At 49.0% G+C, this 24,446-nt stretch overlaps 1 protein-coding gene across 4 annotated transcripts in view; it reads right to left on the reverse strand.

Moving 5' to 3' along the window:
* The window catches only part of dync2h1 (dynein cytoplasmic 2 heavy chain 1), a 154,552-nt gene that overhangs the window by 77,234 nt on the left and 52,872 nt on the right, over positions 1 to 24,446 (reverse strand). For 3 of the 4 annotated variants that reach the window (XM_064300939.1, XM_064300938.1, XM_064300940.1), the window contains 9 exons: positions 24,205 to 24,314; positions 23,514 to 23,534; positions 20,358 to 20,456; positions 19,750 to 19,873; positions 16,693 to 16,856; positions 15,652 to 15,771; positions 14,700 to 14,834; positions 8,442 to 8,585; positions 5,271 to 5,360 (listed from right to left, as the gene is read on the reverse strand). In XM_064300939.1, coding sequence (XP_064157009.1) covers positions 5,271 to 5,360; positions 8,442 to 8,585; positions 14,700 to 14,834; positions 15,652 to 15,771; positions 16,693 to 16,856; positions 19,750 to 19,873; positions 20,358 to 20,456; positions 23,514 to 23,534; positions 24,205 to 24,314 — 1,007 coding nt within the window. The remainder of the gene's footprint in view (positions 1 to 5,270; positions 5,361 to 8,441; positions 8,586 to 14,699; positions 14,835 to 15,651; positions 15,772 to 16,692; positions 16,857 to 19,749; positions 19,874 to 20,357; positions 20,457 to 23,513; positions 23,535 to 24,204; positions 24,315 to 24,446) is intronic. The other variant, XM_064300941.1, reaches the window with a different exon arrangement.

Here is a 24,446-nt window from a genome sequence, read left to right on the forward strand (position 1 = left end):
TCGGACGCGCTTCGCTTGCCTTCCGCTGATTTACGGGGCCCGGCAGAACCCGCGCGGTTCCGCACGCAGCCTTATCCAGCGAAGCAGTCGCGACCACCCGAGGGGAGCTGGGTAAAATATGAAGCCCGCCTCTGGCTGGAAAAGGCCAGCGAGTTTAACGGGGAGGACGCCGGCTCGGTGAAAACCAGCAGATTTGTTCACTCCGCGCTTAAAAAAATAAAGAGCGGCCATTAGATCACCGCTGTGCAAGGTGAAAGACTCCCCGGTGCATTCAGGGCTCGCTGACGGAATGTTCTGGGTCACGAAATGCCCACAATGAGCTCTGAGTTCTCTACTTTCCGCCAGGAAAAGCAGCGTTGCCGTGGACCCCGGTGGAGAAAGGCCACGGGGACGTGGAGGGTGTATTAAAGGCTGCCGCGGGCAACCAGGAGCATTGTGACATCACAACAAAGCCCTGTCAGAGTTTCTCCTGCTTTGAAACGTCTTAGGCGAAACCTGTAAAACGATTAGCCAAGGTCTGTGAATTTATTGGTAAAATTTCATAGTGAATGATACTGCATTTCAAGTTTTTAAAGTTTAAACTGCTTTCAAGTTTACATGCAACCTTAGACATGCTAAATTAACCACAGTAGAATCCTCTTAATTGCAGTAAAGAATGAAACAAACACTCAGGCGTCTGCTATCAACATGATTTTCAACAGAAACTGCCTACCTTCATAAAAGTTTTGGGGTTTTGTGTCTTTATATGGCAATTGTCAGTTTTTTTGTGCCTCATCAGCCGATTTTAAACGTGTATTTATAAATCATCATGTGATATAACTGGACATAATTCTATGAAAATATATGCACATGCACATACTGTATGCAATATCTTTACAATGAAATGAATGGGAAAAGTCTGGGGATTTGGCAGTTATGCGATAAACTGTTACGCAATTAAGTGGATTTTATTGTATTAACCTACAGTATTTTTGCCTGAAAAATAAAATTCTGAAAAGCCTTTAATGTTGTGTTGGGTACAACCAGTGTAACACCAGTGACAAAAAGGATGGTGCAAGCACTCTTTGAGTGAATGAATAAAAATAATCTAAATACATTTAAGCTGGCATTTGGGTGGATTTGTTAAGTTACAGGGTTAATTAATATTGTACTAACTAGGCTTTGAGTGTCAAAAATGAAACACATTTCAAGATATTTTATTTCTCGAATAAGGCCTACTCCTTATTTACAAATGCACGAAATAATAATAAAAATATTTTGAGAATGTATTTAGATGCTCGCCGATACAAAATGGGATCAAGTCCTTCACTGAACATGCACTCTGCTGTGGAATAAAAGCTGTTTCACTGTCCTCCGAGAAATACTCACTCAGACAAGTGATTCTTTCCAAGGCCACCAAACTCTGAGTCTCCCATTTAGACTTAGGAATTGCAAAACAGATTTTTGTTATGAAACAACAACCTTCACAGACAAAGTATCAAGAACTTTTTTTGCTGGTGTTTAACGTTAGATTGATTGATTATGGTTTGGTTATGCAGGAGAAACAATGCACATCCTTTTAAGCAACTTATACACTACCTAAATACCTATACACCGTTAGCAACATCATTTAAGGATGACAATAAGGAACATATTAGCGCATAATGTTATCGCTCTCAGCGTAAACGAGAGAAGCCTCATCTGCTGTCAGTGGTAGAGAGCGGCACCATCATAACCGAGCACAACCTCCCGTGTAGTGATGGGTAACTAGCTAAAGATTTCACTGGACATAATATTAATATTTATTCTTCACCTAATCTATGTGCCATAGAAAATTGATTTGCTAATCGTTGCTCCATGTGCACACCATTTATTCTAGTTTATTAATGGAAATTAGTTATTGTAAACGAAGGCTTGACAGACTCATTACATTACATTACAGGCATTTAGCAGACGCTCTTATCCAGAGCGACATACACAACTTTTACATAGCATTTTTACATCGTATCCATTTATACAGGTGGATATATACTGAAGCAATGCACGTTAAGTACCTTGCTCAAGGGTACAACAGCAGTGTCCTTACCCGGGAATCGAACCTGCGACCTTTCGGTTACAAGCCCAGTTCTTTACCCACTGTGCTACACTCCGTCCTACTCCGTACGACTCAGTGGTTGACAGTTGACAAGCTTCCAGAAATAAGAAGCGAGAGACAAGCTGCTGATTATGCGATGAAAAGCAGTAAGTTATCAATGTTAGGAATTCAAATTGATCATTTACGCCCTGATCTTTGCATTATTTTTATGATTCGATTTTCACCTGGATTTTTGAACCGATTAAAAAAATAAAAAATAAAAAACTGATAAATTCCCCAATTTTTTTTTGACAAGTGACAGTGGCAGTAAAGCCGCAGCCCCTGTTATGCAAAGTCACCATACATGCCATTTTGAGCCAGGAAAGACCCAGCCTGTACTTAGGAGACAAGCAAACGGCAACATTTCTGCATTCCAGAAGCTTCCACCGGGGGGCCCTGCTGTCAGTTCAGAGCAGCACAAACACGTTTTGCGGCTGCCACAATAAAGATGGCAGAGTTTGGCTATATTTAATCTGTTACTAATTTAAGAAGGAGCCCAGAAAATCCCCCCCGGAACAGAGAAGGGGATGAAGGCAGCGGGGATGAGTCACAGCCCCTGGTACGAGCTCGGCGGGAGGGCGGGGCGCGGATCGCTCATAACGGTCTGCCTGCTCTGCCCTTTCCCCTTCAGGGTGGGGGCTCCTGACTACGCACCAATTACCACCCAGCAAGACACTGGGAGCGCAGGAGAGCGAAAAGGCCGTCTTCCGTCCCACCCACCCGCCCGCGCGGTTCATAGCTGCTGAGATGTGATCTTTCAGGCGAGCGGAGGGTCGGCCGGGAGCTGTGTAAGAACGCACAGGAACAACGTGACGAGACCGTCGCCATGGCTTCTGCCCCGGGGCCGGGGAGCGAGACCCTCGTCTTCGCAGCGCAGGCGTCTGGGACCGGTTAGGGCGCGTGTGCACCCACCCGCCCGAACGCGAGAGGCAGATGTTCCAGCCCCCTTCCAAACGGACGGCGTCCTCGATCCGATCTCAGAGAACAACAGCCCTGCGCTGAATTGACTATCGTGGTTTCGAGGAAGGGCTCAGAACACAACTTGCAGCTGTCTCATCGCTAAAGCCGCTGGTAGATAAGAGGGGGAAGCACACTGAAACAGATGAAGAATGCATAATTTACTGCGTTCAGCCGGGGTTTAGGAGGAAGTTCTTCAAACGGCACTTAGCCGCGGCGGCGTTTCAAAAGCAGAGTCCTCAGGTAGACCAGGCCGCTGGTCCGGCCCGGGGAGACAGGCTCCGGCCCAGACCGCCGTCTGCTGTCACCCGCCTCATACTGACTTTAATGAGGGGAGATGTGGGCCGATATGGGCCTGCACTGCACTGGCAGGCTGGCTGTGACTGAGGGAACCAGCGCTGACACTCTGACAAAGAGAGAGCCCAGAGCAGGCAGGTAATCTCCCCTTCCACCTGGAGCTGCCTTCACACACACACACACACACCCACCCCCACACATACACACACACGCACACGCATGCGCACACACACACCTGCGCACGTACGCACGCATGCTCACACACACACACACCCACGCATGCGCACACACACCCGCGCACGCACGCACACACACACACACCCCCACACACACACAAACACGCACACACACCCCTCCCCCACACACACACACACACACACACACACACCTGTAATCTACCTTTACTCAGAGGCATAGCATTATGGCTTCAGTCACACAGGGCTGTATCACTGCACCAGTGATCCCAGATGCTCATCTTTCTGACTGTTTGATATTTCCCTCCCGCTCATGATTTGGCATCAGAGAGGCAGTGTGGACTGGAGCTCTTTCAACCTGACGGCTATGAGCCTGACCCGAGCCCAGCTCCAATGCAACTGCACTGACTCTGAGCAAAAGGGGCTAAAATAATGCTAAACCGCTAAAAGGATAAGTCACCCAGAAATACGAGAGTCTGGGCGAAATGAATAACCCCAAAGGGGCAGCCAGAGGAGTATATCAACAGCAAACAGATATGGGACAGCCTTTTTTAAAAGGTTCACCGCTGCTCCTAACCTGCAGTTCTACAAGCAGTCAAACGCTCCACAGGCAGCAGATTCATGCTTTTGGAAGCTGGCGCAGTACAATTTAAGGCCCCCATGTCTTCCTGAGAGAGGAGCACGTTTCCCCTGGTGAGAAGAGGCCTTTCACCCAGGAGACGCCCAACCAGGAACCAGAGAGTGGACAAGAGAACCTGCGTCCCAAACTCCTTGTTCTGATAAAAAACGCCACTTATTCTGTCACTCAGAGCGGCTCTTCAGGGCAGACTGCACCAGCATAAAGACATATGGACTTCTGCACTGAAAGTGTCTTTCCTTCGCACCTCGCTGGGAGCTGCCTCTCCTTATTTCCTCCAGAACCGCATTGGAAGGGACGTCTGCGCTTTGTTTCCAGGAAGCAGGCGTCAGAAGAGGGGCCCTAATCCGATTGAGAGGCACAAAGAGAGCATTTCAATCGCGCCGGTTCTTTCTTCCCCTTCCTCTAAGGCCCCCTCCCGTCAGACGGATAATGCGCTTATCCCACTCCAGCCTGCGCCCGCGCGGGCCCGTCTCCAGCCTGGCCCGGCTCCACGCGGAATCGCACGCGCTCCGCTCGGACACGGCAGCTGCACAGTGACAGGATCGACTGCCCATACACGAAACGCAGCGCACAACACTGACAAGATACAATACGATGAATAAAAAACACCCAGCACCGGCAACAATAAATAAACAAAAAGAACTGAAAAAAATGTAAATGAAATAATATAAGCTAGCAACACGGTAACTGGATTTTGTTGACATTGGCCAAGGTGACGATGTTGTAAAAATGATCCATCAGGGTCAAAGCCTTTCAATAGCGTGAAGCCCATTGAACGCGGTGTCGATATCCCCTCCCCGTTCAATCTTTCTAATGAGACACCGTGTGCGGCCTCTGACCGGAAGAGAAAGCTCATTTCCACTCCCGCTATTCTTCTCCTATTATCTTAACACAACAAAATGGCTACCGTGGCACCCGCAGCGCTAAAATCATTAGCGCGATAATGAGCGCGCAGGGATCGCTGTCCTGGGCTGCTGCGTGTGAGGTGATCTCGCTGCCGAAGGTTTGACGGCGTCTGTGGCTGGGGAAATCAGCGGTGACCGGAGCGGCGGGGGGGGGCGGGGCTTACCTTGAAGAGCGAGCGGCAGACGTACTCGTACACCGTGGTCTTCAGACACGCCTCCAGGGAGACGATGCGGGCCTCCGTGCCCTCGGACTCCTGCGGGAGCGACGCTGGGTTAGAGCGCGGAGAGGCAGGAGGGTAGATAACGCTGGACCCTAACGCTGAACACCTCCTACATCGCTCAGTAATTACTCCACCAAGACCGCAAGCCGAGAGGTTTTAGGGGTCTGCTTCCTCTTTATCTCCTCTCTCTCTCTCCCGCTCTCTCACTGTCTCTACTCCTCTGGCTGGAAAATTAAATAAAAATACAATGTGAACCCCCCACTGAGCATTAATTACCTATTTTGCTGGATTGTGTTTACTGCAACTAAACTCCAAGCCCTAGAGGTACTGTCCCTCATTCAAAAGATAGTAATACACACATCCGTCCTCGTGTGGTGCTGGAGAAGAAAAGGTCTCTAACACCAAAATCTCTAAAAGAGGTTCCGCACACAGAAATATGCTCCGATTCTTTTAATTCGAAAAACCTCTCTACCTGGGAGGTCTTCGTCAGGTGTACATAATTATTACCCATAATGCCCTCAATTAGTTACACAGTATTATTGTGAATTGAAAGAAATGGAACATATTTCTGTGCGAGGAGCTTTTTTAGTGTCCCATATTCACCTCATTCAACTGACTGAACAAAATGGCCTCCAGTAAGAATCGTTCTGTCAGCATATAATGGTAAAAGGCCATTAATAAGATGATCCACTAAATTAGACTGTAGTCACTAAAGTAGATTTTGTTTTATGTATTTCTTTTAATTAAACAAACTGCAGACACACTTGGTGGCACATAAAATATTAATTAGAAACATCACTTTGGGGGAGGGGTTAATTTACCCTCTGCCACACTGCAACCTCACCACATCACAAAACTAGAGGACCTTCATCATATCCCCAGACTGGAGGACCTCCACCATATCTCAGCACTGAAGGACCATCACTTTATCTCCACACCGAAGGACCTGCATCGTATCTCTTCGCCACATTGGTGGACATCCATTTTATCTCCACCACACAGCACCACAGTACCACTGAGCAGCTATGCATTAAAGATATCCACACACAATTCCCACTGCTGAAACTGCAACAGTGCTGAGCTCTACTCCACCGCACATGCCCAGTACAATCACTGAGCATCTGTCAGAAACAGCCCCGCAGCCACAAACCCAAGCCCCGAGCAGGAGGGGGAACCTCAGCACGGACACCGGCGCTAACGCCGCCGTGTTCCCACAATGCTCTGCAGGCCGCGGCTCTGCCGCTTTCCCTGGCCTTTACGAGAGAGCCGCGCACATCGAGGTGCTGATGCTGCGACGCAGACTCGCGTGGCGGAAACTGGGGGGTAGAAATTGGAGTGCGTATAAAAGAGACATTAGCACAGAAAAGCCCCAGAACAGGTACGCACGGTTCCACCGCTGTTCTTAAGCATGGCTAGGAAACAGGCAGCCTGCATAAAGGGTCCTGTCTACCTTGAAGTTATCCAGCGCTGGCTGCTGCAGTGTTGAAGTGCCATTAGGCAGCCGGCACCACCTGCAGCCAGGTCCCTGGAGCACGCTGCAATAGCAATGCGAGTTTGACTGTACGGTCTGGGAGAAAGCAGGGCAGTAGACCGCCCCAGTGGCAGTGCGAGTTTGACTGTATGGTCTGGGAGAAAGCAGGGCAGTAGGCCCCACAGTAGCAGTGCGAGTTTGACTGTACGGTCTGGGAGAAAGCAGGGCAGTAGGACCCACAGTAATAGTGTGAGTTTGACTGTACGGTCTGGGAGAAAGCAGGGCAGTAGACCGCCCCAGTGGCAGTGCGAGTTTGACTGTACGGTCTGGGAGAAAGCAGGGCAGTAGGCCCACAGTAGCAGTGCGAGTTTGACTGTACGGTCTGGAGAAAGCAGGGCAGTAGGACCCACAGTAATAGTGTGAGTTTGACTGTACGGTCTGGGAGAAAGCAGGGCAGTAGACCGCCCCAGTAGCAGTGCGAGTTTGACTGTACGGTCTGGGAGACAGCAGGCCAGTAGGCCCCACAGTAATAGTGTGAGTTTGACTGTAAGGCCTGGGAGAAAGCAGGGCAGTAGGCCCCACAGTAATAGTGAGAGTTTGACTGTACGGTCTGGGAGAAAGCAGGGCAGTAGGCCCCACGGTAGCAGTGCGAGTTTGACTGTACGGTCTGGGAGAAAGCAGGGCAGTAGACCGCCCCAGTAGCAGTGCGAGTTTGACTGTACAGTCTGGGAGAAAGCAGGGCAGTAGGCCCCACAGTAATAGTGTGGGTTTGACTGGAAGCCAGATGAATCCACCGCAATCTGAGGCGGGATCTGCTCCGCACTCTCAGCCCGCTCCGCCATCAGCTGAGCTCATTACAGACATGGGACGGGCCGTCTGATAAGCCCCCTCCTCAAAAATGAATCATTAAGTGCCTGCTGGGTGACGCGTCCTGTTAAGCTGCCGTCCTAGAGTACGGATGGGCCCCACAGCCCGGTATCACATCCAGACCATGCCAGGGCCGACCACTGCTGTTAGCCTCGCAGAGCCATGCATAACTGCCGCGAGTGTTGCCGGGGGAAGGGAAGGTTTCAATTGGCAGGGACGATGGAATCTCATCGCACACCAGAGACCCCTGCTGGTCGGTCAGGCACCCGCGAGTCCACCTGCTGAGCTTCACACAGAGCACCTCGCTCATGTCGGCGTGAGCACTACTTGTGAACTGCATCATTATAAGAGATGGATGCTTGGAGCACATCCCTATCTGTCTTCAATAGCGGAGGCTGCAGCTGTGGAATCTTATGGATATGATTGGGGATTTCTAATTGGGGCACAAAAAATAATTAAAACATCAATTCCCCTGACTCACTCCCTCACTGGACTACGGAAGCAAATGAGGTGAATTAGAGAAGAAAGAGTGTAAGAGTGCAGGGGGAGGAGTGTAGCAGCAAAGAGCCCTTAACAGTGGCTTCAGCAGAGCTGAGAAAAGCCTCTTAAACAAATGGAGCATCAGCCAATGTTTTCCCTTCAAAGAAGCATCGGCTCTCTGCTCTGCTCTGTTCTCCCCGAAATTAGAGTGAGAGGGGGGTGTGGCCTGATGCAGGAGGAGTGGCCAGGAGGACCAATCCCCCGGCCTCCCGGGGAGCAGCGGTGTGAGGTCTTACCTTCTTGCTCTGCAGTGCTCGCTGGAAGATTCGGAGGAAGGCGGCCAAGCTGAAGCGGTACATGTTATTAATTTTGGAGAGGTCTGTTATAACGAAGTACATCGTGCTGGCGCTCTCTGCTAATGGCAGATAGGCATCTCGCTCCTGTATAGAAAAGAGGGGGGGGGGACAGGAGGGGGTAGTCAGGTCTGGTACCACACTGCCCCCTAGAGCAAGAATTCATCTTCACTACTGGATTCTTCCCGAGTCCTGAAGATGAAATTACAAATGACATATCACCACATTTTAGCAAACACTTTTTATCTCAAATAAGAACTAAATTCACTTTGATCTATGGATGCTCCAAAATATCATGACATTCTTTTTGAATGTTTTAACTTTTGATTTAATAAAATCCAATAGAGGATGTCTCCTCAGTAGATACCAGCTAAGGGTGTGATATGAAATTGTAAGTATCAAAGTATCTTCACACTTCAAATTATAGATACATATAGATACCTCAGATACAATCAGGAGACTTAAATGACCATGGCAAGTCTTGCTTTAAAAAATGTGCATTCATACCACAGATAAACCTGATCAAAGTCAAGGCTCAGCCAAAACCAAAAAAGATAAAAATCACTTGGAAATGGACTGTGCATTATTGACTTTTGAAAGATAAATAAATGAAAGCTTCTCTGTTCTTAAGAATGAACCATGCTGTAATCCCTCAGCAGTAAACCTTTAGCATTCAAACTTCCCTGGCTTTGAAAATCCTTTTTAAAGGAATTGATCATTTTGTTCTGGTTACTGAGTTCAGCATACTGAAACAAGCTCATCTCTGCCTTTTCTTTTTTGTCTTTTCCATTTACAGTAACGCCATCATCTGAGCTAGCTGGGTGGGAACACTTCCGAGGAATCATCTTCTAAACTCCTGAGAGAAGCAGTTTTACATTTTACATTTCAGGCCTTTAGCAGACGCTCTTATCCACAGCAATGTGCAATGAGAGCAAACACAGGCCCAGGCCACGTTTGAATCAGAGCACCTGACTAATATTGAGTGTACAAGTTGTTGATGCGGTATACAACTTGTACACTCAATAGTAGGTAAATGCGCTGATTCAGACAATGGCCAAGATTCGTAAATTGGCAACATCCCAAGCAACGATTAATGAGCACAATGCACAATGGTCGGGCCATAACATTCCAGGGATAGGTAATCCTTTGACACTAAAATTAAGATGAGGAATTTGTTTGGGGGGGAAGGGGAACATAGGGTAGACAGGGGGAAGATGCTGAACAGGGGAATTAGAATCAGGGTGGAGAGAATCGCAAGAGACAAAGCTTGTCATCTAATCTAGTGGTTCTGTGTCCATTCATGTGTGCCCAAAAGAACAGTCTACACCCATTTCTGCCCTCAGTCTACACCCATTTGTGCAGGCTGTCTACACCCATTTGTGCACGCTGTCTACACTAATTTCTGCCCTCAGTCTACACCCATTTGTGCAGGCTGTCTACACCCATTTGTGCACTCAGTCTACACCCATTTGTGCACGCTGTCTACACCCATTTGTGCACGCTGTCTACACTAATTTCTGCACTCAGTCTACACCCATTTGTGCACTCAGTCTACACCCATTTGTGCACTCAGTCTACACCCATTTGTGCACTCAGTCTACACCCATTTGTGCATGCTGTCTACACCCATTTCTGCACTCAGTCTACACCCATTTGTGCACTCAGTCTACACCCATTTGTGCACTCAGTCTACACCCATTTGTGCACTCAGTCTACACCCATTTGTGCACTCAGTCTACACCCATTTGTGCACTCAGTCTACACCCATTTGAGCATGCTGTCTACACCCATTTGTGCACTATGTCCACACCCATTTGAGCATGCTGTCTACACCCATTTGTGCATGCTGTCTACACCCATTTCTGCCCTCAGTCTACACCCATTTGTGCACTCAGTCTACACCCATTTGTGCACTCAGTCTACACCCATTTGTGCACTCAGTCTACACCCATTTGTGCACTCAGTCTACACCCATTTGTGCACTCAGTCTACACCCATTTGTGCACTATGTCCACACCCATTTGAGCATGCTGTCTACACCCATTTGTGCACTATGTCCACACCCATTTGAGCATGCTGTCTACACCCATTTGTGCACTCAGTCTACACCCATTTGTGCACTATGTCCGTACCCATTTGAGCATGCTGTCTACACCCATTTGTGCACTATGTCCACACCCATTTGAGCATGCTGTCTACACCCATTTGTGCACTATGTCCACACCCATTTGAGCATGCTGTCTACACCCAATTGTGCACTCAGTCTACACCCATTTGTGCACCGGCGACCGAACGTCACAAGTGCCACACCACGCAGCAGTGCCTAGTCCACACTTATCTGAAGTGGGAAGCTGCATAATTTCCTCAGTGGAAGTCTGGTCCGTGCCAAATGGCCACCATAAACAAATCTTTAACAATTCTGCGCGAGCTAGACGCAAACATTTCAGTTTGAGCGAGCGAGGCTCCCCGTCAGAAGCAAGAAAATAAGTTAACGCAGGAGCTGACTGTCAGCGCGTCTGAGGAAAAACAGACTTTCCTGCAGCTCTTCCACCGAGTGGTCTCACCTCTTTTGTCATCGCAGTCTTTGATACAAAAATCTTTTCAAGTGTGTTTTCCAGACATTTCTTACATTGCAAAGCCCGAGCAACAGCGCCTTCATCTTTCCCCAAAAATATTTATTTAATGAGATTCCTGCTTCACGCTCATGTTCTACCCTCGTTGTTCCTGGCCTCATGCCAAAATCTACAAACACATACCTTCTTCTCAGATTCCCTTCTAACAAACTCCAGGGTGAATATCTGAGGGTTTTTTTATACAAACAACTGCTGAGCAAATTCTGCATGGCATAACTGGCAAAAAAAATCATACAGACTGAAGTGACTGATGCAGAACACAATTTACCACTGGTAAATTTGCACCTAACAGAAAAATTGAACAGGCACAGGCAAAATAACATGGTTAGCAGCCAGACAATATTAATAGAGAAACAGGTGAACAGCCAGGCAAAATGACAGAGAAACAGCCCAACAGCCTGGCAAAACAAAAGACAGACAGGTGACCAGCCAGGCATAATAACGGGTAGACAGGTGACCAGCCAGGCACAATACCAACTGGACAGGTGAACAGCCAGGAAAAACAAGACAGACAGGTGAACAGCCTGGAAAAAATAAGAGATAATAAGATAATAAGAGGTGAACAGATGGGCAGATAAGCAGATGGAGGGGTGGACAGACAGAAAGGTAAGCACATAGAAAGATCAACAGAGGAAGGGATGAAGGAGAGCAGCGGGTGGATGAACAGATGACGAGACGGACAGATGAAGGCGGAGGGAGAAGCAGATGGACAGACGAGCGGAGACGAGCGAACGGGCGCCGCGGCAGAACAGTAAGGAAGGAGAAGGGACAAATGTGCCCCATCATCGCCCATCTGCACACCACTTTCCTGCGCCAGATCCTTCTGCCCGTCAAAATAACGGTGATTTTCAGCTGTCCTGGGGCAGCAGCAGCACCGGACGCGCCCAGCTGATGAGCAAACGGTACTGGAGTTTCCACAAATGGGAGGAAGTGTGACGGCCACCCCACAAGATTTTACCGTCCCACAATGGAGCCCTCCACCTCGGTGGCACAGACTGATATCCGCCGTGGATCTGGAGAGTCACTCATCTCTACAGTGAGAATTACAGCTGTCTGTTCTTACAGACGCCTGTCAATCCAGACAAGGGCTTAAGATATTTCCTGACATTTTTAAAACCTAAAAAACGCACTCACCTATTCCGGAAACATATCGGAAATACCAGAAGAACTGGAAGTTCTGAATGCCACAAAAAACAACATACGCTGACAACGAAACGGCACACAGTGTGGATAATAAAATGTTAGCCTACCTTTTGTCTAGTTTTTAATTAAACCAGTAATCACATTTAAAAAACTCAGGTTACTGGTCTTGGAGTTTCTGGTTAATATTTTCAGGTACAGGCATTGCCTCTCCTCAGCAAAATATTGTTTATTTTATTTTTTAACAAATGAAGAATTGCCAGTAATTCTCAAAACACAAGGGGGCTGGCTCAAAAGCAAATTAAATCTTGGCCAATATTCCTATTAGAAAACTTTTATAAGCCAGTAACTGTCTCATATTTGATTGCATCTTTTCCTCTGAAAATGCATTTTGAGGACAAGGTGCACACCTGTTCTGTACAAAAATAAACCCGACAGGCAAATGCTGCCTCCTCCACTGATTTGCTCTGTGGCTGCAACTACAGCCTGACAAGCTACAGACACAAAGCCGGTCAAACCAACTCCCAGAGAGGAGAAAATGAAGTAATATTCATCACTGTTGAAAATAAAAAAAATACTAAATTTAGGTACATGGGTAAAGCACTTTGCCAACGGCAAACAGAGGCAGTTAGTTAAATTCAAAACAGCAAGTCTCTCCAACTGCTACTTATGGACTGGCCAACACTACTGCCCTCCACAGAGCCAAAATGGTGGGGAAGTGAAACAGAATGCAGTTTAGGGAATGGGTTCAAAGTCTCGCCCTCACTTCAGGATGGCCAGTAATGGTCCATGTTGGAAGTCGTATGTCAGAAGGAAACGATGAAAAGGAAAAGAATGGCATCATGGGGGATTTTCCAGCTTCCTGTGGATGTCTGTAGCCTAAGGAGGCCTTGCCGGATTCGAATCAGTCTTCAAAGGAGTGAAAGCTAAAAGCAGATATGACTGACGTCAAACAGAAGTGTGCTGCGAGTTTCCCAGAGCCTTTAAAATGAAACTAATGCCCCAATTCACAAGCGTTTAGAGATCACAGCAAGCATGGCGCTTTGATAAGACGTTTTCATATAATCCCTTGAAGTGGATGAAAAAGATTATGACGAACGTCTTATCGAATCGGCAGCATATTCATTCCAGACACAATGAAATGACGTTCTAAATTCCGACAAAAAAAAGCAATTACTACCAAGAACGATAGCGTATCAGGCGCAACAAGCGGATGCTAGTCTCGCCCTTAAATACGATAGCGGAAAAGGCGTCAACACCTTTGAGGAACACACGCTCATATTTTCCCCCATTACTGCAGCGCGTCCCCCACAGAGACGCGACTCCACAGGCCGCAGAGGCGCTAGCATCAGCGCGGAGCAGCGAGGACGGAGGGCTGCATCAGCGCGGAGCAGCGAGGACGGAGGGCTGCATCAGCGCAGAGCAGCGAGGACGGAGGGCTGCATCAGCGCGGAGCAGCGAGGACGGAGGGCTGCATCAGCGCGGAGCAGCGAGGACGGAGGGCTGCATCAGCGCAGAGCAGCGAGGACGGAGGGCTGCATCAGCGCGGAGCAGCGAGGACGGAGGGCTGCATCAGCGCGGAGCAGCGAGGACGGAGGACTGCATCAGCGCGGAGCAGCGAGGGCGGAGGGCTGCATCAGCGCGGAGCAGCGAGGACGGAGGGCTGCATCAGCGCGGAGCAGCGAGGGCGGAGGGCTGCATCAGCGCGGAGCAGCGAGGGCGGAGGGCTGCATCAGCGCGGAGCAGCGAGGGCGGAGGGCTGCATCAGCGCGGAGCAGCGAGGGCGGAGGGCTGCATCAGCGCGGAGCAGCGAGGACGGAGGGCTGCATCAGCGCGGAGCAGCGAGGACGGAGGGCTCGACAAGCGAAACCATCCCAGCGGCGAGGACGCCAGTCCCTCGGTAACTACGAGGGCGCGGCCGGGACGGCAGCTGATCTGGGCCTCGGTGCCACTCCTAATTTTTGGGGAAGAGGGGGAAGCACGCCCGCTGCCAAGACCCGCCGCCACAGCAGCCTCACGCGGAACCGCGGGCGGAAAGTTCCGCCAGGACGCAGAAAATACATAAGCACGGGACGCAGGAGCGCTTCTGTCCGCTTCCCTGCCAGCGGCTGCGCAGAGGAAGGGGGGGGGGCTTTATTAATTATTCAATGTTTCACAGAATTATCATCACTTCTTTAGTGTTGCACAGCAGCGGATGAGACGTTGAGTTTAGCGTGTGTGCTGTTTAAACTTGTATCCAAAAACTTTGTGCTTGGAGAAATGAGCACATCCAGACACGGCCAAGTAGTGGGACTGCTTTAGCAATCCTCACTCTCCCACTCCACTCACATCGGGTAGTCAAGGGCAGCCATGACGAAAACATGCTCGTCCTTCAGGAACCTTCTCATGGCCCCCAGTCCTCCCTCTCCCTTCCCAGAATGCCTCTCACCTGGTCCAAGGAGGCCTGCAGGCGATGTGACTCGGTGAGTGACTCCTGGATCAGCGCGCTGCTGCTCTTGGTCTGGTTCAGCGACTCGATAAGCTCCTTGTTCTCCAGGATGTTTCCCTGAGCTGTGGCCAGAGTCTGGGAGAGACAGGCACAGGGGACACTGAGCACTCTGTAAGGCATCAGAAGATCAGGAACGATCTATGTTTGGGTTCTGTACCTCCAACAGGCCTGGCTACCCTCTGAGCTGTGAGCCGTGATGATGCGCTGGCTCTGTACCGCCAGCAGGGGGCAGTGTTCTGTGAACTGTGACTATGCGCTGGGCCTATACCTCCAGCAGGGGGCAGTGTTCTGTGAGCTGTGACTATGCTCTGGACCTGTACCTCCAGCAGGGGGCAGTGCTCTGTGAGCTGTGACTATGCGCTGGGTCTGTACCTCCAGCAGGGGGCAGTGTTCTGTGAGCTGTGACTATGCGCTGGGCCTGTACCTCCAGCAGGGGGCAGTGTTCTGTGAGCTGTGACTATGCGCTGGGCCTGTACCTCCAGCAGGGGGCAGTGTTCTGTGAGCTGTGACTATGCGCTGGGCCTGTACCTCCAGCAGGGGGCAGTGTTCTGTGAGCTGTGACTATGCTCTGGGTCTGTACCTCCAGCAGGGGGCAGTGTTCTGTGAGCTGTGACTATGCTCTGGGCCTGTACCTCCAGCAGGGGGCAGTGTTCTGTGAGCTGTGACTATGCTCTGGACCTGTACCTCCAGCAGGGGGCAGTGTTCTGTGAGCTGTGACTATGCTCTGGGCCTGTACCTCCAGCAGGGGGCAGTGTTCTGTGAGCTGTGACTATGCTCTGGACCTGTACCTCCAGCAGGGGGCAGTGTTCTGTGAGCTGTGACTATGCGCTGGGCCTGTACCTCCAGCAGGGGGCAGTGTTCTGTGAGCTGTGACTATGCGCTGGGCCTGTACCTCCAGCAGGGACTCCTCCAGCTTGGCCAGCTGGATCTTCTTGTCCTCCTCCTGCTGCAGCAGCCGTGTTTTCTCCGTCTCCAGCTCAGGCTTCTCCTGCTGAATGGTCAGTGCCAGCAGCTACAGACACACACACACACAGCCACACAGACACACACTTATAGGAGATATACTGACAGCAGCACAAAGCATTCCGCATAATATACATTACACTGAACACCAAATACACACACCTACACACACACACGTACATGGGTTTCATATATTTCTTTTTTTCTATTTTTCCTTTTATTCAAAGACAAAGCGTTTCTCTCACTCTTTCCTACTACAGTACACACACGTTGTCAAATAAAAACTTGGAAAAGGAAAAATCGCTTCCAGAATCTCCAATTATTTAAATCTATCAACAGAGGCCCCTCAGAAAACAAAACACTCACGTGGTAAAAAAATAAGGAAAGGGCGGAATAATGAGGGAGGTAACGGAATAAACTGCGCCTGATAAATATTCCATCGCTGGCAAAGTGGATGCAGAGAGGGAAGCACCGAGAGAGCAGAGAGCAGAGAGCCAGGCGCAAACTGCCGAGCGTTCAGCCTGCAATCAAACGTCTTCCAGGGAGATTGCCTCTCTCTCCGTGCGCGCTGTGATTACCGCTGCCAGGCCAGCCCGGCTGATTGGCAGCTCCATTTGCATAGCCGTCAGACCTTTCTGTCAGGTTCTCTCTGACTAGCGTTTCCGCAGTCTCTCGCACGCTCGGGTGTTTGTTTCCAAAGCTGCGTCGTCTCGCATATTTAGAAGTCGTCGTTGTGTCGTCCCGAGAACGTAAATGTTTGGGGCCAAACGTCTTTGTCCTGTCTCCTGTGTATATTTGCGTATGCTTGGCCCTTACTCTGTGTGAATTGCTTTTAGACATTTGATTCCATAGCTGTTCGTGTTGCCTGTTGAGTGTGTTTAGACGATTGGGGTTTGCATTGGACGCCTGGCTCTGTGCCCCTCTGAGGAGACGGGGGAGTTGTGTCTGCGCTGGCAACCCGCGCCCTCACCTGCCCTCGGAGCCCCGCTCGAGTCGTGGTGAAGTTGACCTCGGTTACCACGGAAGCGGCGTCCGGCGGGATGTAGGGGCTGGGGTTTCGGGTGGCCAAGAAAAGGCGGAATCCTTCATTGTAATCGATGACTTTGTCACCGATCTGGACGACGTACCGGGGACCTGGAGACAACGCAATGTCAGCACTATTTCACATCAAGTCACGAATATCATATCCCATTCCAGCTCAGGTTCCTTCTACTTCACAGTGGCCATCAGAAGTGTCTGTTCAACCTAACTGCAATGTACTTTGCACGTCAGATTTATACACATTCTCTGATTCTTTCACCTTTTTCATTCACCAAAGAAACTTCTGGAAAAAGGAAACTGTAAGCGCTCCATTCCAGAACTCAAAGTGAACAAAGGAATGTGCAGGAAAGAGGAATCAACCTACCGGTCCAGCGTCTGCTGGAGAGGCACTGTACAATCGCACACAGACTTCTGCAGTGTTACACCCGAAAACCCATCCCAGGTACCAGAACACACGACTCAAGTCATTGCATCTCACACAGAACCAGCCCACAATTTGGTACAAAGGCCTTGGCCTTGGGCCAGGTGCTTAACCGAAAACTGTTTCATTAACGAGCGGTGCGGATGGATACTGGGCAAAACGTGAGCTATGCCAGTCGTCACGGACGAGCACATCTGGTCAGCCGTTAAAAATGAGCGTTAATTCCGAGCCGATAATAGATCCCTGTCCTTAGAAATCAGCATGCGCAAGCCGTCCGGGCTTCAATGTAATTTGCAAGCTGGGATTTCCTCATCAGTGAAAGAGTCCCATAATGCACCTGGCCCCTGCGAAAGCGGCTGCACTCGGGGGCAGGAGGCGGCTAGGTGGCAGGGAGGTGAGGGAGAGCACAGAGAATGGTAATGAGTCTCCCCTCCTCCTCGCCTGCAATGCAGCAGCACCAGCTTCACTCGTCTTTTTTCCAGCGTGCTCTCCTTTCTCTCTCCCGTCTTTTTTCTCTTCCACCCATTCTCTACACCTCCCCCCTACTCTCGCTCGACCATTTTGACTCTCGTTCCCAGCACCCCCTCCCTCCCCCATGGTACTCTCTGTTCTCCCCACATCCCAGCTGAAGCACAGTCTATTTGCTCTCTCTCGGCTGGCTGGATTGATGGTGTGTGTTTTAAATCACACCGGACTTTAATATGCACCCGCTATGTTAATGTTTCAGGTCCCCTGGCACCAAAGATAAATATTACATTATTTACATGTTGCGAATTCTTTCTATGGCCAATCCCGCATCCGGTATACAATAAGTGCATTAAGCAAGTCAATGCGGGACACTAAAAGGCTACAGGCTGCCACTGAGTGAAATCTCCAAAGCGAAACATACAGATGTCAGGAAATGAAGATGAATAGGCTAAGGCTCATGGTGCGGCCATGCATGTTTAAATGGCTGCAATGCACTCCAGCCTCGATGGAATGAAAGGAGATGGGAGGAGACTTGATATCAGATTGACTGATAGTTTGTGTCTGTGTGATGCCCCTTATGTACGCCAATGTGGATCTGCTAGTGGTGCAGGGAACCATGCCTCCACCCCAGCAGCCTCTACAGCTGTGATCTCAGCAGAAATGATCCGCCTCTCACCCATCACATACACACACACAGACGCACACGCACACACGCTGTAAGTACTTCACAGTGAAAGCAAACACCTGCCACGCCATTTCTGGAGCATGAAATTCCTTGAGTTTGACATCCGAAACAATCACACAGGACGCTTGAGCCGACGTGGAGTTCCGTAACGCTCACCGGGGCTAGTAAAACCCTCTAAAAACGGAGTGACGGGAGGACAGGAATCCCAACATCCCAGAAGAACCGGCACTCGGGCGAGCCCGTCTCTTCCAACAAGCTCCGAAAGCTTTTCATCCTGCCCGTCCTTCCACATGACATTTACTCACCGGGAGAAGAGGAGAAAAGCCAGAGTAATAAAAGATGAAGCAGCAGGAATGATGTATGCGGGGGAAGTGATGAATATGAATTTAATGAGGTTTGTTCAGGACGGCTCGCGAGTCAAAGAGGGAGCCAGCGGACTGGGCCGCGAAACCCGCTGTTTTCAGAGCTAAGGAGGGGAAGCACCCTCCCCAAAGATCTCTGCAGTCTGCAAACACAGCACAGACACTTTACCCTGCATCACTGGCTGCCATTAACATACATTACATATTCTCTCACATAACGGAACTTCCATAAATTGCCTTTCATTTCCTGTAGAGAGGCCTGGGTGTGTGTGTGAGGAGGCTTGTGTGCTGTAGCCACTGTTCATCAGACCTACAAATCATGAAAATGACTGTGGTATTCTAAACGCTTCAGATTGCTGACTTTGTCTTTGTAACTGCGTCTTACGTGAGATCCCCCAGCCTTGTAAAAAGACATTTTGATCGCAATGGGTTTTTTTCCATGAGACATAAAGAATAAATGAAAAAATAAATAAATAAAGCCAGCGATAATGACATCATGAAGTTGAGAGAGGGATCCAAGCGGACTGGAGTCACATGGCTCTGGGTGACGCGCTAACCCTGGAACCGGGCTGAGGGTTTGTGAAGCCCGGCCCAGAGCAGCTGAAGCCTGGGGCTTCCGGGCAGAGACCAGCTGGGTCTGTCCCACCAGCAGCTCCCCACCTGCAGCCCGCAGGCCGGCGCTAGCCATGAGCTACGAGGCTGCGCTCAGCAGTGACAGAGATGGAGGGGGTGGGGGAAAAGGCGCATGTGGACGGGGGTGGAGGTGAAAAGAAGAAGAAAGCGAAAACTCACAGATGAGTGAGAGAAACAGAATGAACGGGGAAGGGGAGATAGAAAGAGGAAATGAAAAAAGGGGTGAGACGGCCAGGTGCGGTGAAGCGGTTAAGAGAGAGATGTGGAAGAGGAAGACATGAAAGAAAGGAGAACAGCGATCAGAAAGCGAGGGACAAAGCGGAGGGGTGAGGCAGAGTGAGCGATGGAGGGACTGAGTAATTGCGTTGAGACAGACAGAGAGAATTGGGGGGGTGGGGGGCGGGTACGGGTGCTGACCCTGCGCGATGAGATCCCGTCTCAGCAGGGGGTAGAGCACGGGCTCCACTCCGTCCATCTCCTGGATGATCAGGGTCTTCCCAAAGCGCACGGCCAGCTCCAGCGCCGTGATGAAGTTGGAGTCCTGGGAACGGGAGAGAGAGCCGTGAGCCAGCGGGGCGGGGCGGGGCGGGGCGGGGCGGGGCCGAGCGCGACCCTACCCCCAATGCACCCAAAGGGCCTCCGGGTGTCTGGGTATGGGAAACCAACCATGGTGACAAGCTGTATGGGTGCACTAGGGGTCCTGGTTGCATGGTGACCGTTTGGTTGACACATAGTGGTGTTATGTCCCTCTGCCACCAGTAGGGGATTGCCAGTTGCCACGAGCGCCATAAGGAGTCTGATTTCAGCAATTACGCACACCTGATAGAGGCTCATGTAAAGACCTGAGAAGCTACCTATATATTCTACATTCTTTCAAATCTTTTCCTGCAGGAAAAAGTATATGACCTGAACTTATTTACAACCAAACTGGTTGTAAATAAACCACACACTATGTGACCTAATGAAAACGCTGCAGTAACATTTCATGTTGACTGGGGTGAGGAGCACTGTGTCCAGGTCCGTACCTGCTGATTGATGACCTCCAAGCGTGACTGGGCCAGGTGTGTTCTGAGCCACTCGGTCGCTCTGGAGGAGGGGTCAATGAGGAAGGGGCAGGCGCAGCTCTGAAAAGCAGGGAAACACCAGTCAGGGCAGCGGGCTTAACCCCTCCCCCTTATACCTGCCCGGCCAATGAACAGCGTGTTCTGAGCAGCAGGAGGTGGATTCAAAAGAAATTGGACAGGGAAGGAGGAGGAGGAAACACTCCCCTCTGTCATTTTAATCCTCTCTCATGTAATCTCTGTTATATAGGGAATTACTGGCTCTTAAAGCACTGTAGTTGGTGTTTGTGGATATGTTTCCAATTGGAAAAACAAACTGCACGTTAATGTACTATTACACCGTAATAATTTGGATGATAACTCCACAAATTCATCTGGTCTGACTGGTAAATGTCAAGTGCCTGAGATATGTAACACAGACTAGAAATAAGGAACACATTTTAGCCTAATCTGTTGTTGTTTTTTTATCACCTGAAACCAAAAGCTCGCAGAAGGTTTTACAGAGACACATAACTTCAGATGTACTAGATATCAGAGCACAGGCCTGCAGTTTTCACCTATTGTATATTTGTGAACAATCCTTATCAATTCACTCTTCTAAGAATAAAATGCTCTCTTTCATGAGGCAAGCTGCTTGCCCAAAGAAAATCTATTCTTCTTTTGCCAAGATATGGCACATTGAATTGGACCTTTAGAACAGCAAACTAAAATACCAGCATTGCTGGCCAAGGTCACTCCCCTAACGGAACACGACAGCAATCCTGGAGATTGACAAGTGCTTCCATCATCATCACAAAGCACGCACAGCAGAGACAGAGCGGGAGAGAGGAGACAGCATTGCAGCAAAGACAAAAGAACCATTCACTCATTATGGGTGCTGTAAAGCTGAGAGAGGTTTGTGATACAACAGAAGTCTGATTTGTGAGTGACTGCGGGGCTTGTGCTTAATGTCTTTTCTAAGGAATACTTCTTTGCAGTACAGAATCAGGCTTTCCCTTTGTCATTACAATTGAACGCCCATTTTTATAATAGAATCCCTGCACTACATGGAATGAATAAACTGCAGTATCAAGGCATGAAAAGGAATATGAAATTGATAAATAAAATGCATTTCTCATCTCACAGTCTGTGACATTAGATTACAGTCGAGTTATAAACACTTAATAACAACTTTATTATCCCTCATTAAAACTGCATTATTGATGGTTAGTTCACAGTAATAAATATGTTATTAAGGAGGCCATAATTAGTCCACCTTAATAACCGGTCAAATGTAAAATTCTGGCTTCATTTATTATTAATTAGTAAAACTGGACCAACATCAAAAATGTATTTTTATTAAGCATTAGTAACTGAAGTATAATGTGTTACTAAAAATTTAAAAAACTGAACCTGCATGATATTGATTAACTGTAAACTTATTGTTCACAAGTTTTTTTTTTGTTTTTTTTTTAACTTTACAACAAAGCTAAATTTGGTCTTTCATTTGATTATTTTAAAATCACTGTAATATTTTCCTTGCAAATTTTGGGTTTATCATTTCTGTTACCTCTATGTATCAGCATGTAATGAGAAAAATTGCTGACCTAATTTTAAGTGATTTCACAGGGCAAATAGTAGCCTCGTAATGAGGTACTACAGCTAAGAGCTTCTACTTAGTAGTACGGTGCCTTTGGTACTGTAACTACAGAACTATATATGACCTATAGACCAGCAACAAAAAATATCACAAAGCTCACGTCGGCTATAAAAAGTTTACAGTCACTCGAAGGAGCACTCCACGACACCTTGGTATGTTGTTTATTGCCAAGAAGTGTTATTTATTACCTGTCTGTTAAATACTGAATCAATCCCATCACCTCCAATCCAGTTTATGTCATAAAAAAATCCAGTTACAGCACTTTCTTTTAAAGCAATATAAGTATACTGCAGTGTGGGGGTTGGACTTCTCCCTCCTTGTTAAAAAGGATTGATTGATCCAAAATCAACCAATGGTGACTTTCTCAGGAGAGACCAAACATTTATTGGTGGGCTCATGACATCCCATATTGCAATCACTGCCTGTATGATGGCCACGATGTATGTGGCAACCCACTAACAGCAGGCATTGCCACAATTTTAGCTTAAATGTAATTTAACTTGAAGGCTTCTAGAGGACTCAAAGAACAAACTCATCCACATCTGTCAGAGGTGCAAGGTAGACATAAAAACGCAATTAAAAGAGTAGTACCCGCACACTGCAATTGCTTCTGCTACTACAGATGATCACTAACATTTCAATGTGTCAGTACTGTTATTATTTCAGTTATGCCGCACAAAGAAAAGGGGAAGGGACATATATTTGCATTTAATTATTTGTGATTGCCTATAATTATACTGTTACCGCTACTGCACTGTAGAGCCCACTACTTGAACTGAATTATTTTAGTAATTTAATAATTGAGTAATATTATCTAACCCACTTAACCAGGGTCACAGGGGGAGCTGGAGCCGATCCCAGCATGCACTGGGCGAGACACAGGAATACACCCTGGACAGGTCAGCAGGGCACACACATCATTCACTCACAGACACATACCTTTGGGCAATTTAGACTCTCCAATTACCCTAACCAGCGGGAGGGGTACACGGAGTACACCCACGCGGACATGGGGAGAACATGCAAACACCACACAGAAAGGCCCCGGATTCCAACCAAGGACCTTCTTGCTGTGAGGCAATACCGCAATCCACAACAGAGCTACACACTACACTCCCATGACGCACTGCAACATGTAGCCACAATGGCTTCACTCCTACACGCTCCCACTCTAATGTGCACCGGGACCACAAGGGATCTGTAGTTCTGATTAGGGGCTTTAGAGTTTTGTTGTATTCGAGCACAACACTGCCCCCTTCGGTTTGGAGGTACTGGGATTTACTCATATTTTATTCAACTATTATTGACTAGTTTAGGTAAAAAACAAATATACCAAAAGATAACATCTTTATGAGGCAGCCCATTGACCTACTTGACACTAAAGAATGCATTTAAGGGTGGAGGGGCAGGACAGAGGTAGGAAGAGAGAAAGGGTGGATGAGGGATGGAGCTGAAGGTGGAGGTGGCAGGGAAACTCTTACCCGTGTCTTCAAGGCATTGATCTAGCGCAGCAATGAAAAGTCAAGGGGACACAAAAAACAAGCAGGTGAGTGAGTGGTGAAATATGGCATGTGGGGTGAGGTGGAGTTTGTGCATTTACTCATCATCATCAGAGGAAGTCACAGCATGGGATTGGCTTGCCCTATTGTACATGCAAAAAAAAACAAAAAAAGGCAACAAGGCCCTACAATTTACTTTGCTATGAGTTTTCAATGTGTAGCGCCCCCTAGTGAGCCAGCTCCAGGCAGCAAGCCCGGTCATTGAGAGAGTGAGGTAAAGACTCTCCCGTGCAGCACTCTGTTCAGGTGAGAATGACAGGGCTGCATCGCTAAGCAGGAAAGCCGAATTCGGGCCAGACTGGGAAAAAAAAGCCGACCAGCCTCCGCCTCCCGCGTGGCGCTCGCCGGCAGGTTCCGCCGCCGCGCCGCGCGAGCGCCATCAGCTGAGCTCAGAGGACAAGCGGAGACCGGCAGGGAGATGACAGCAGCCTTTCGGGAGCCCTGCCTGGAAGCCAACCAAAGGAGGAGCGCGCCTGTGCCAGGGGCGGATCAATGCCTTCACTTTCACGCAGCGGTGAGCCCAGAGAGCGGCGCTAGCACGCGAGCCGCGGAGAGCTCAGAGAGGGGAGCAGGGCTCATAGCGGCGGGCGGGGCCTCCGGGCTGTGGGCGCACCTGCAGGATGACCAGGGCGTTCTCCATGGAGAGGTCGTCCGAAGGCAGCCCCTCGCTCTTCCAGATCAGCTGCTCGCTCTCCGAGCACAGGAACCGCCGCAGGTCAAAGCCTGCAATCAGGAGGATTCTCTCAAATAATAACACAAAATGGCGGACCAAAGTGCGAGTGTCCCTTAAATGAAGCTGCCCGAGTTTGAGGCAAATATTTCAAAGTCACCTTGAAGCAAAGTGAAAGATTGTGG

This window comes from Anguilla rostrata, chromosome 12 (genome assembly GCF_018555375.3).
Source record: "Anguilla rostrata isolate EN2019 chromosome 12, ASM1855537v3, whole genome shotgun sequence".
NCBI lineage: Eukaryota > Metazoa > Chordata > Actinopteri > Anguilliformes > Anguillidae > Anguilla > Anguilla rostrata.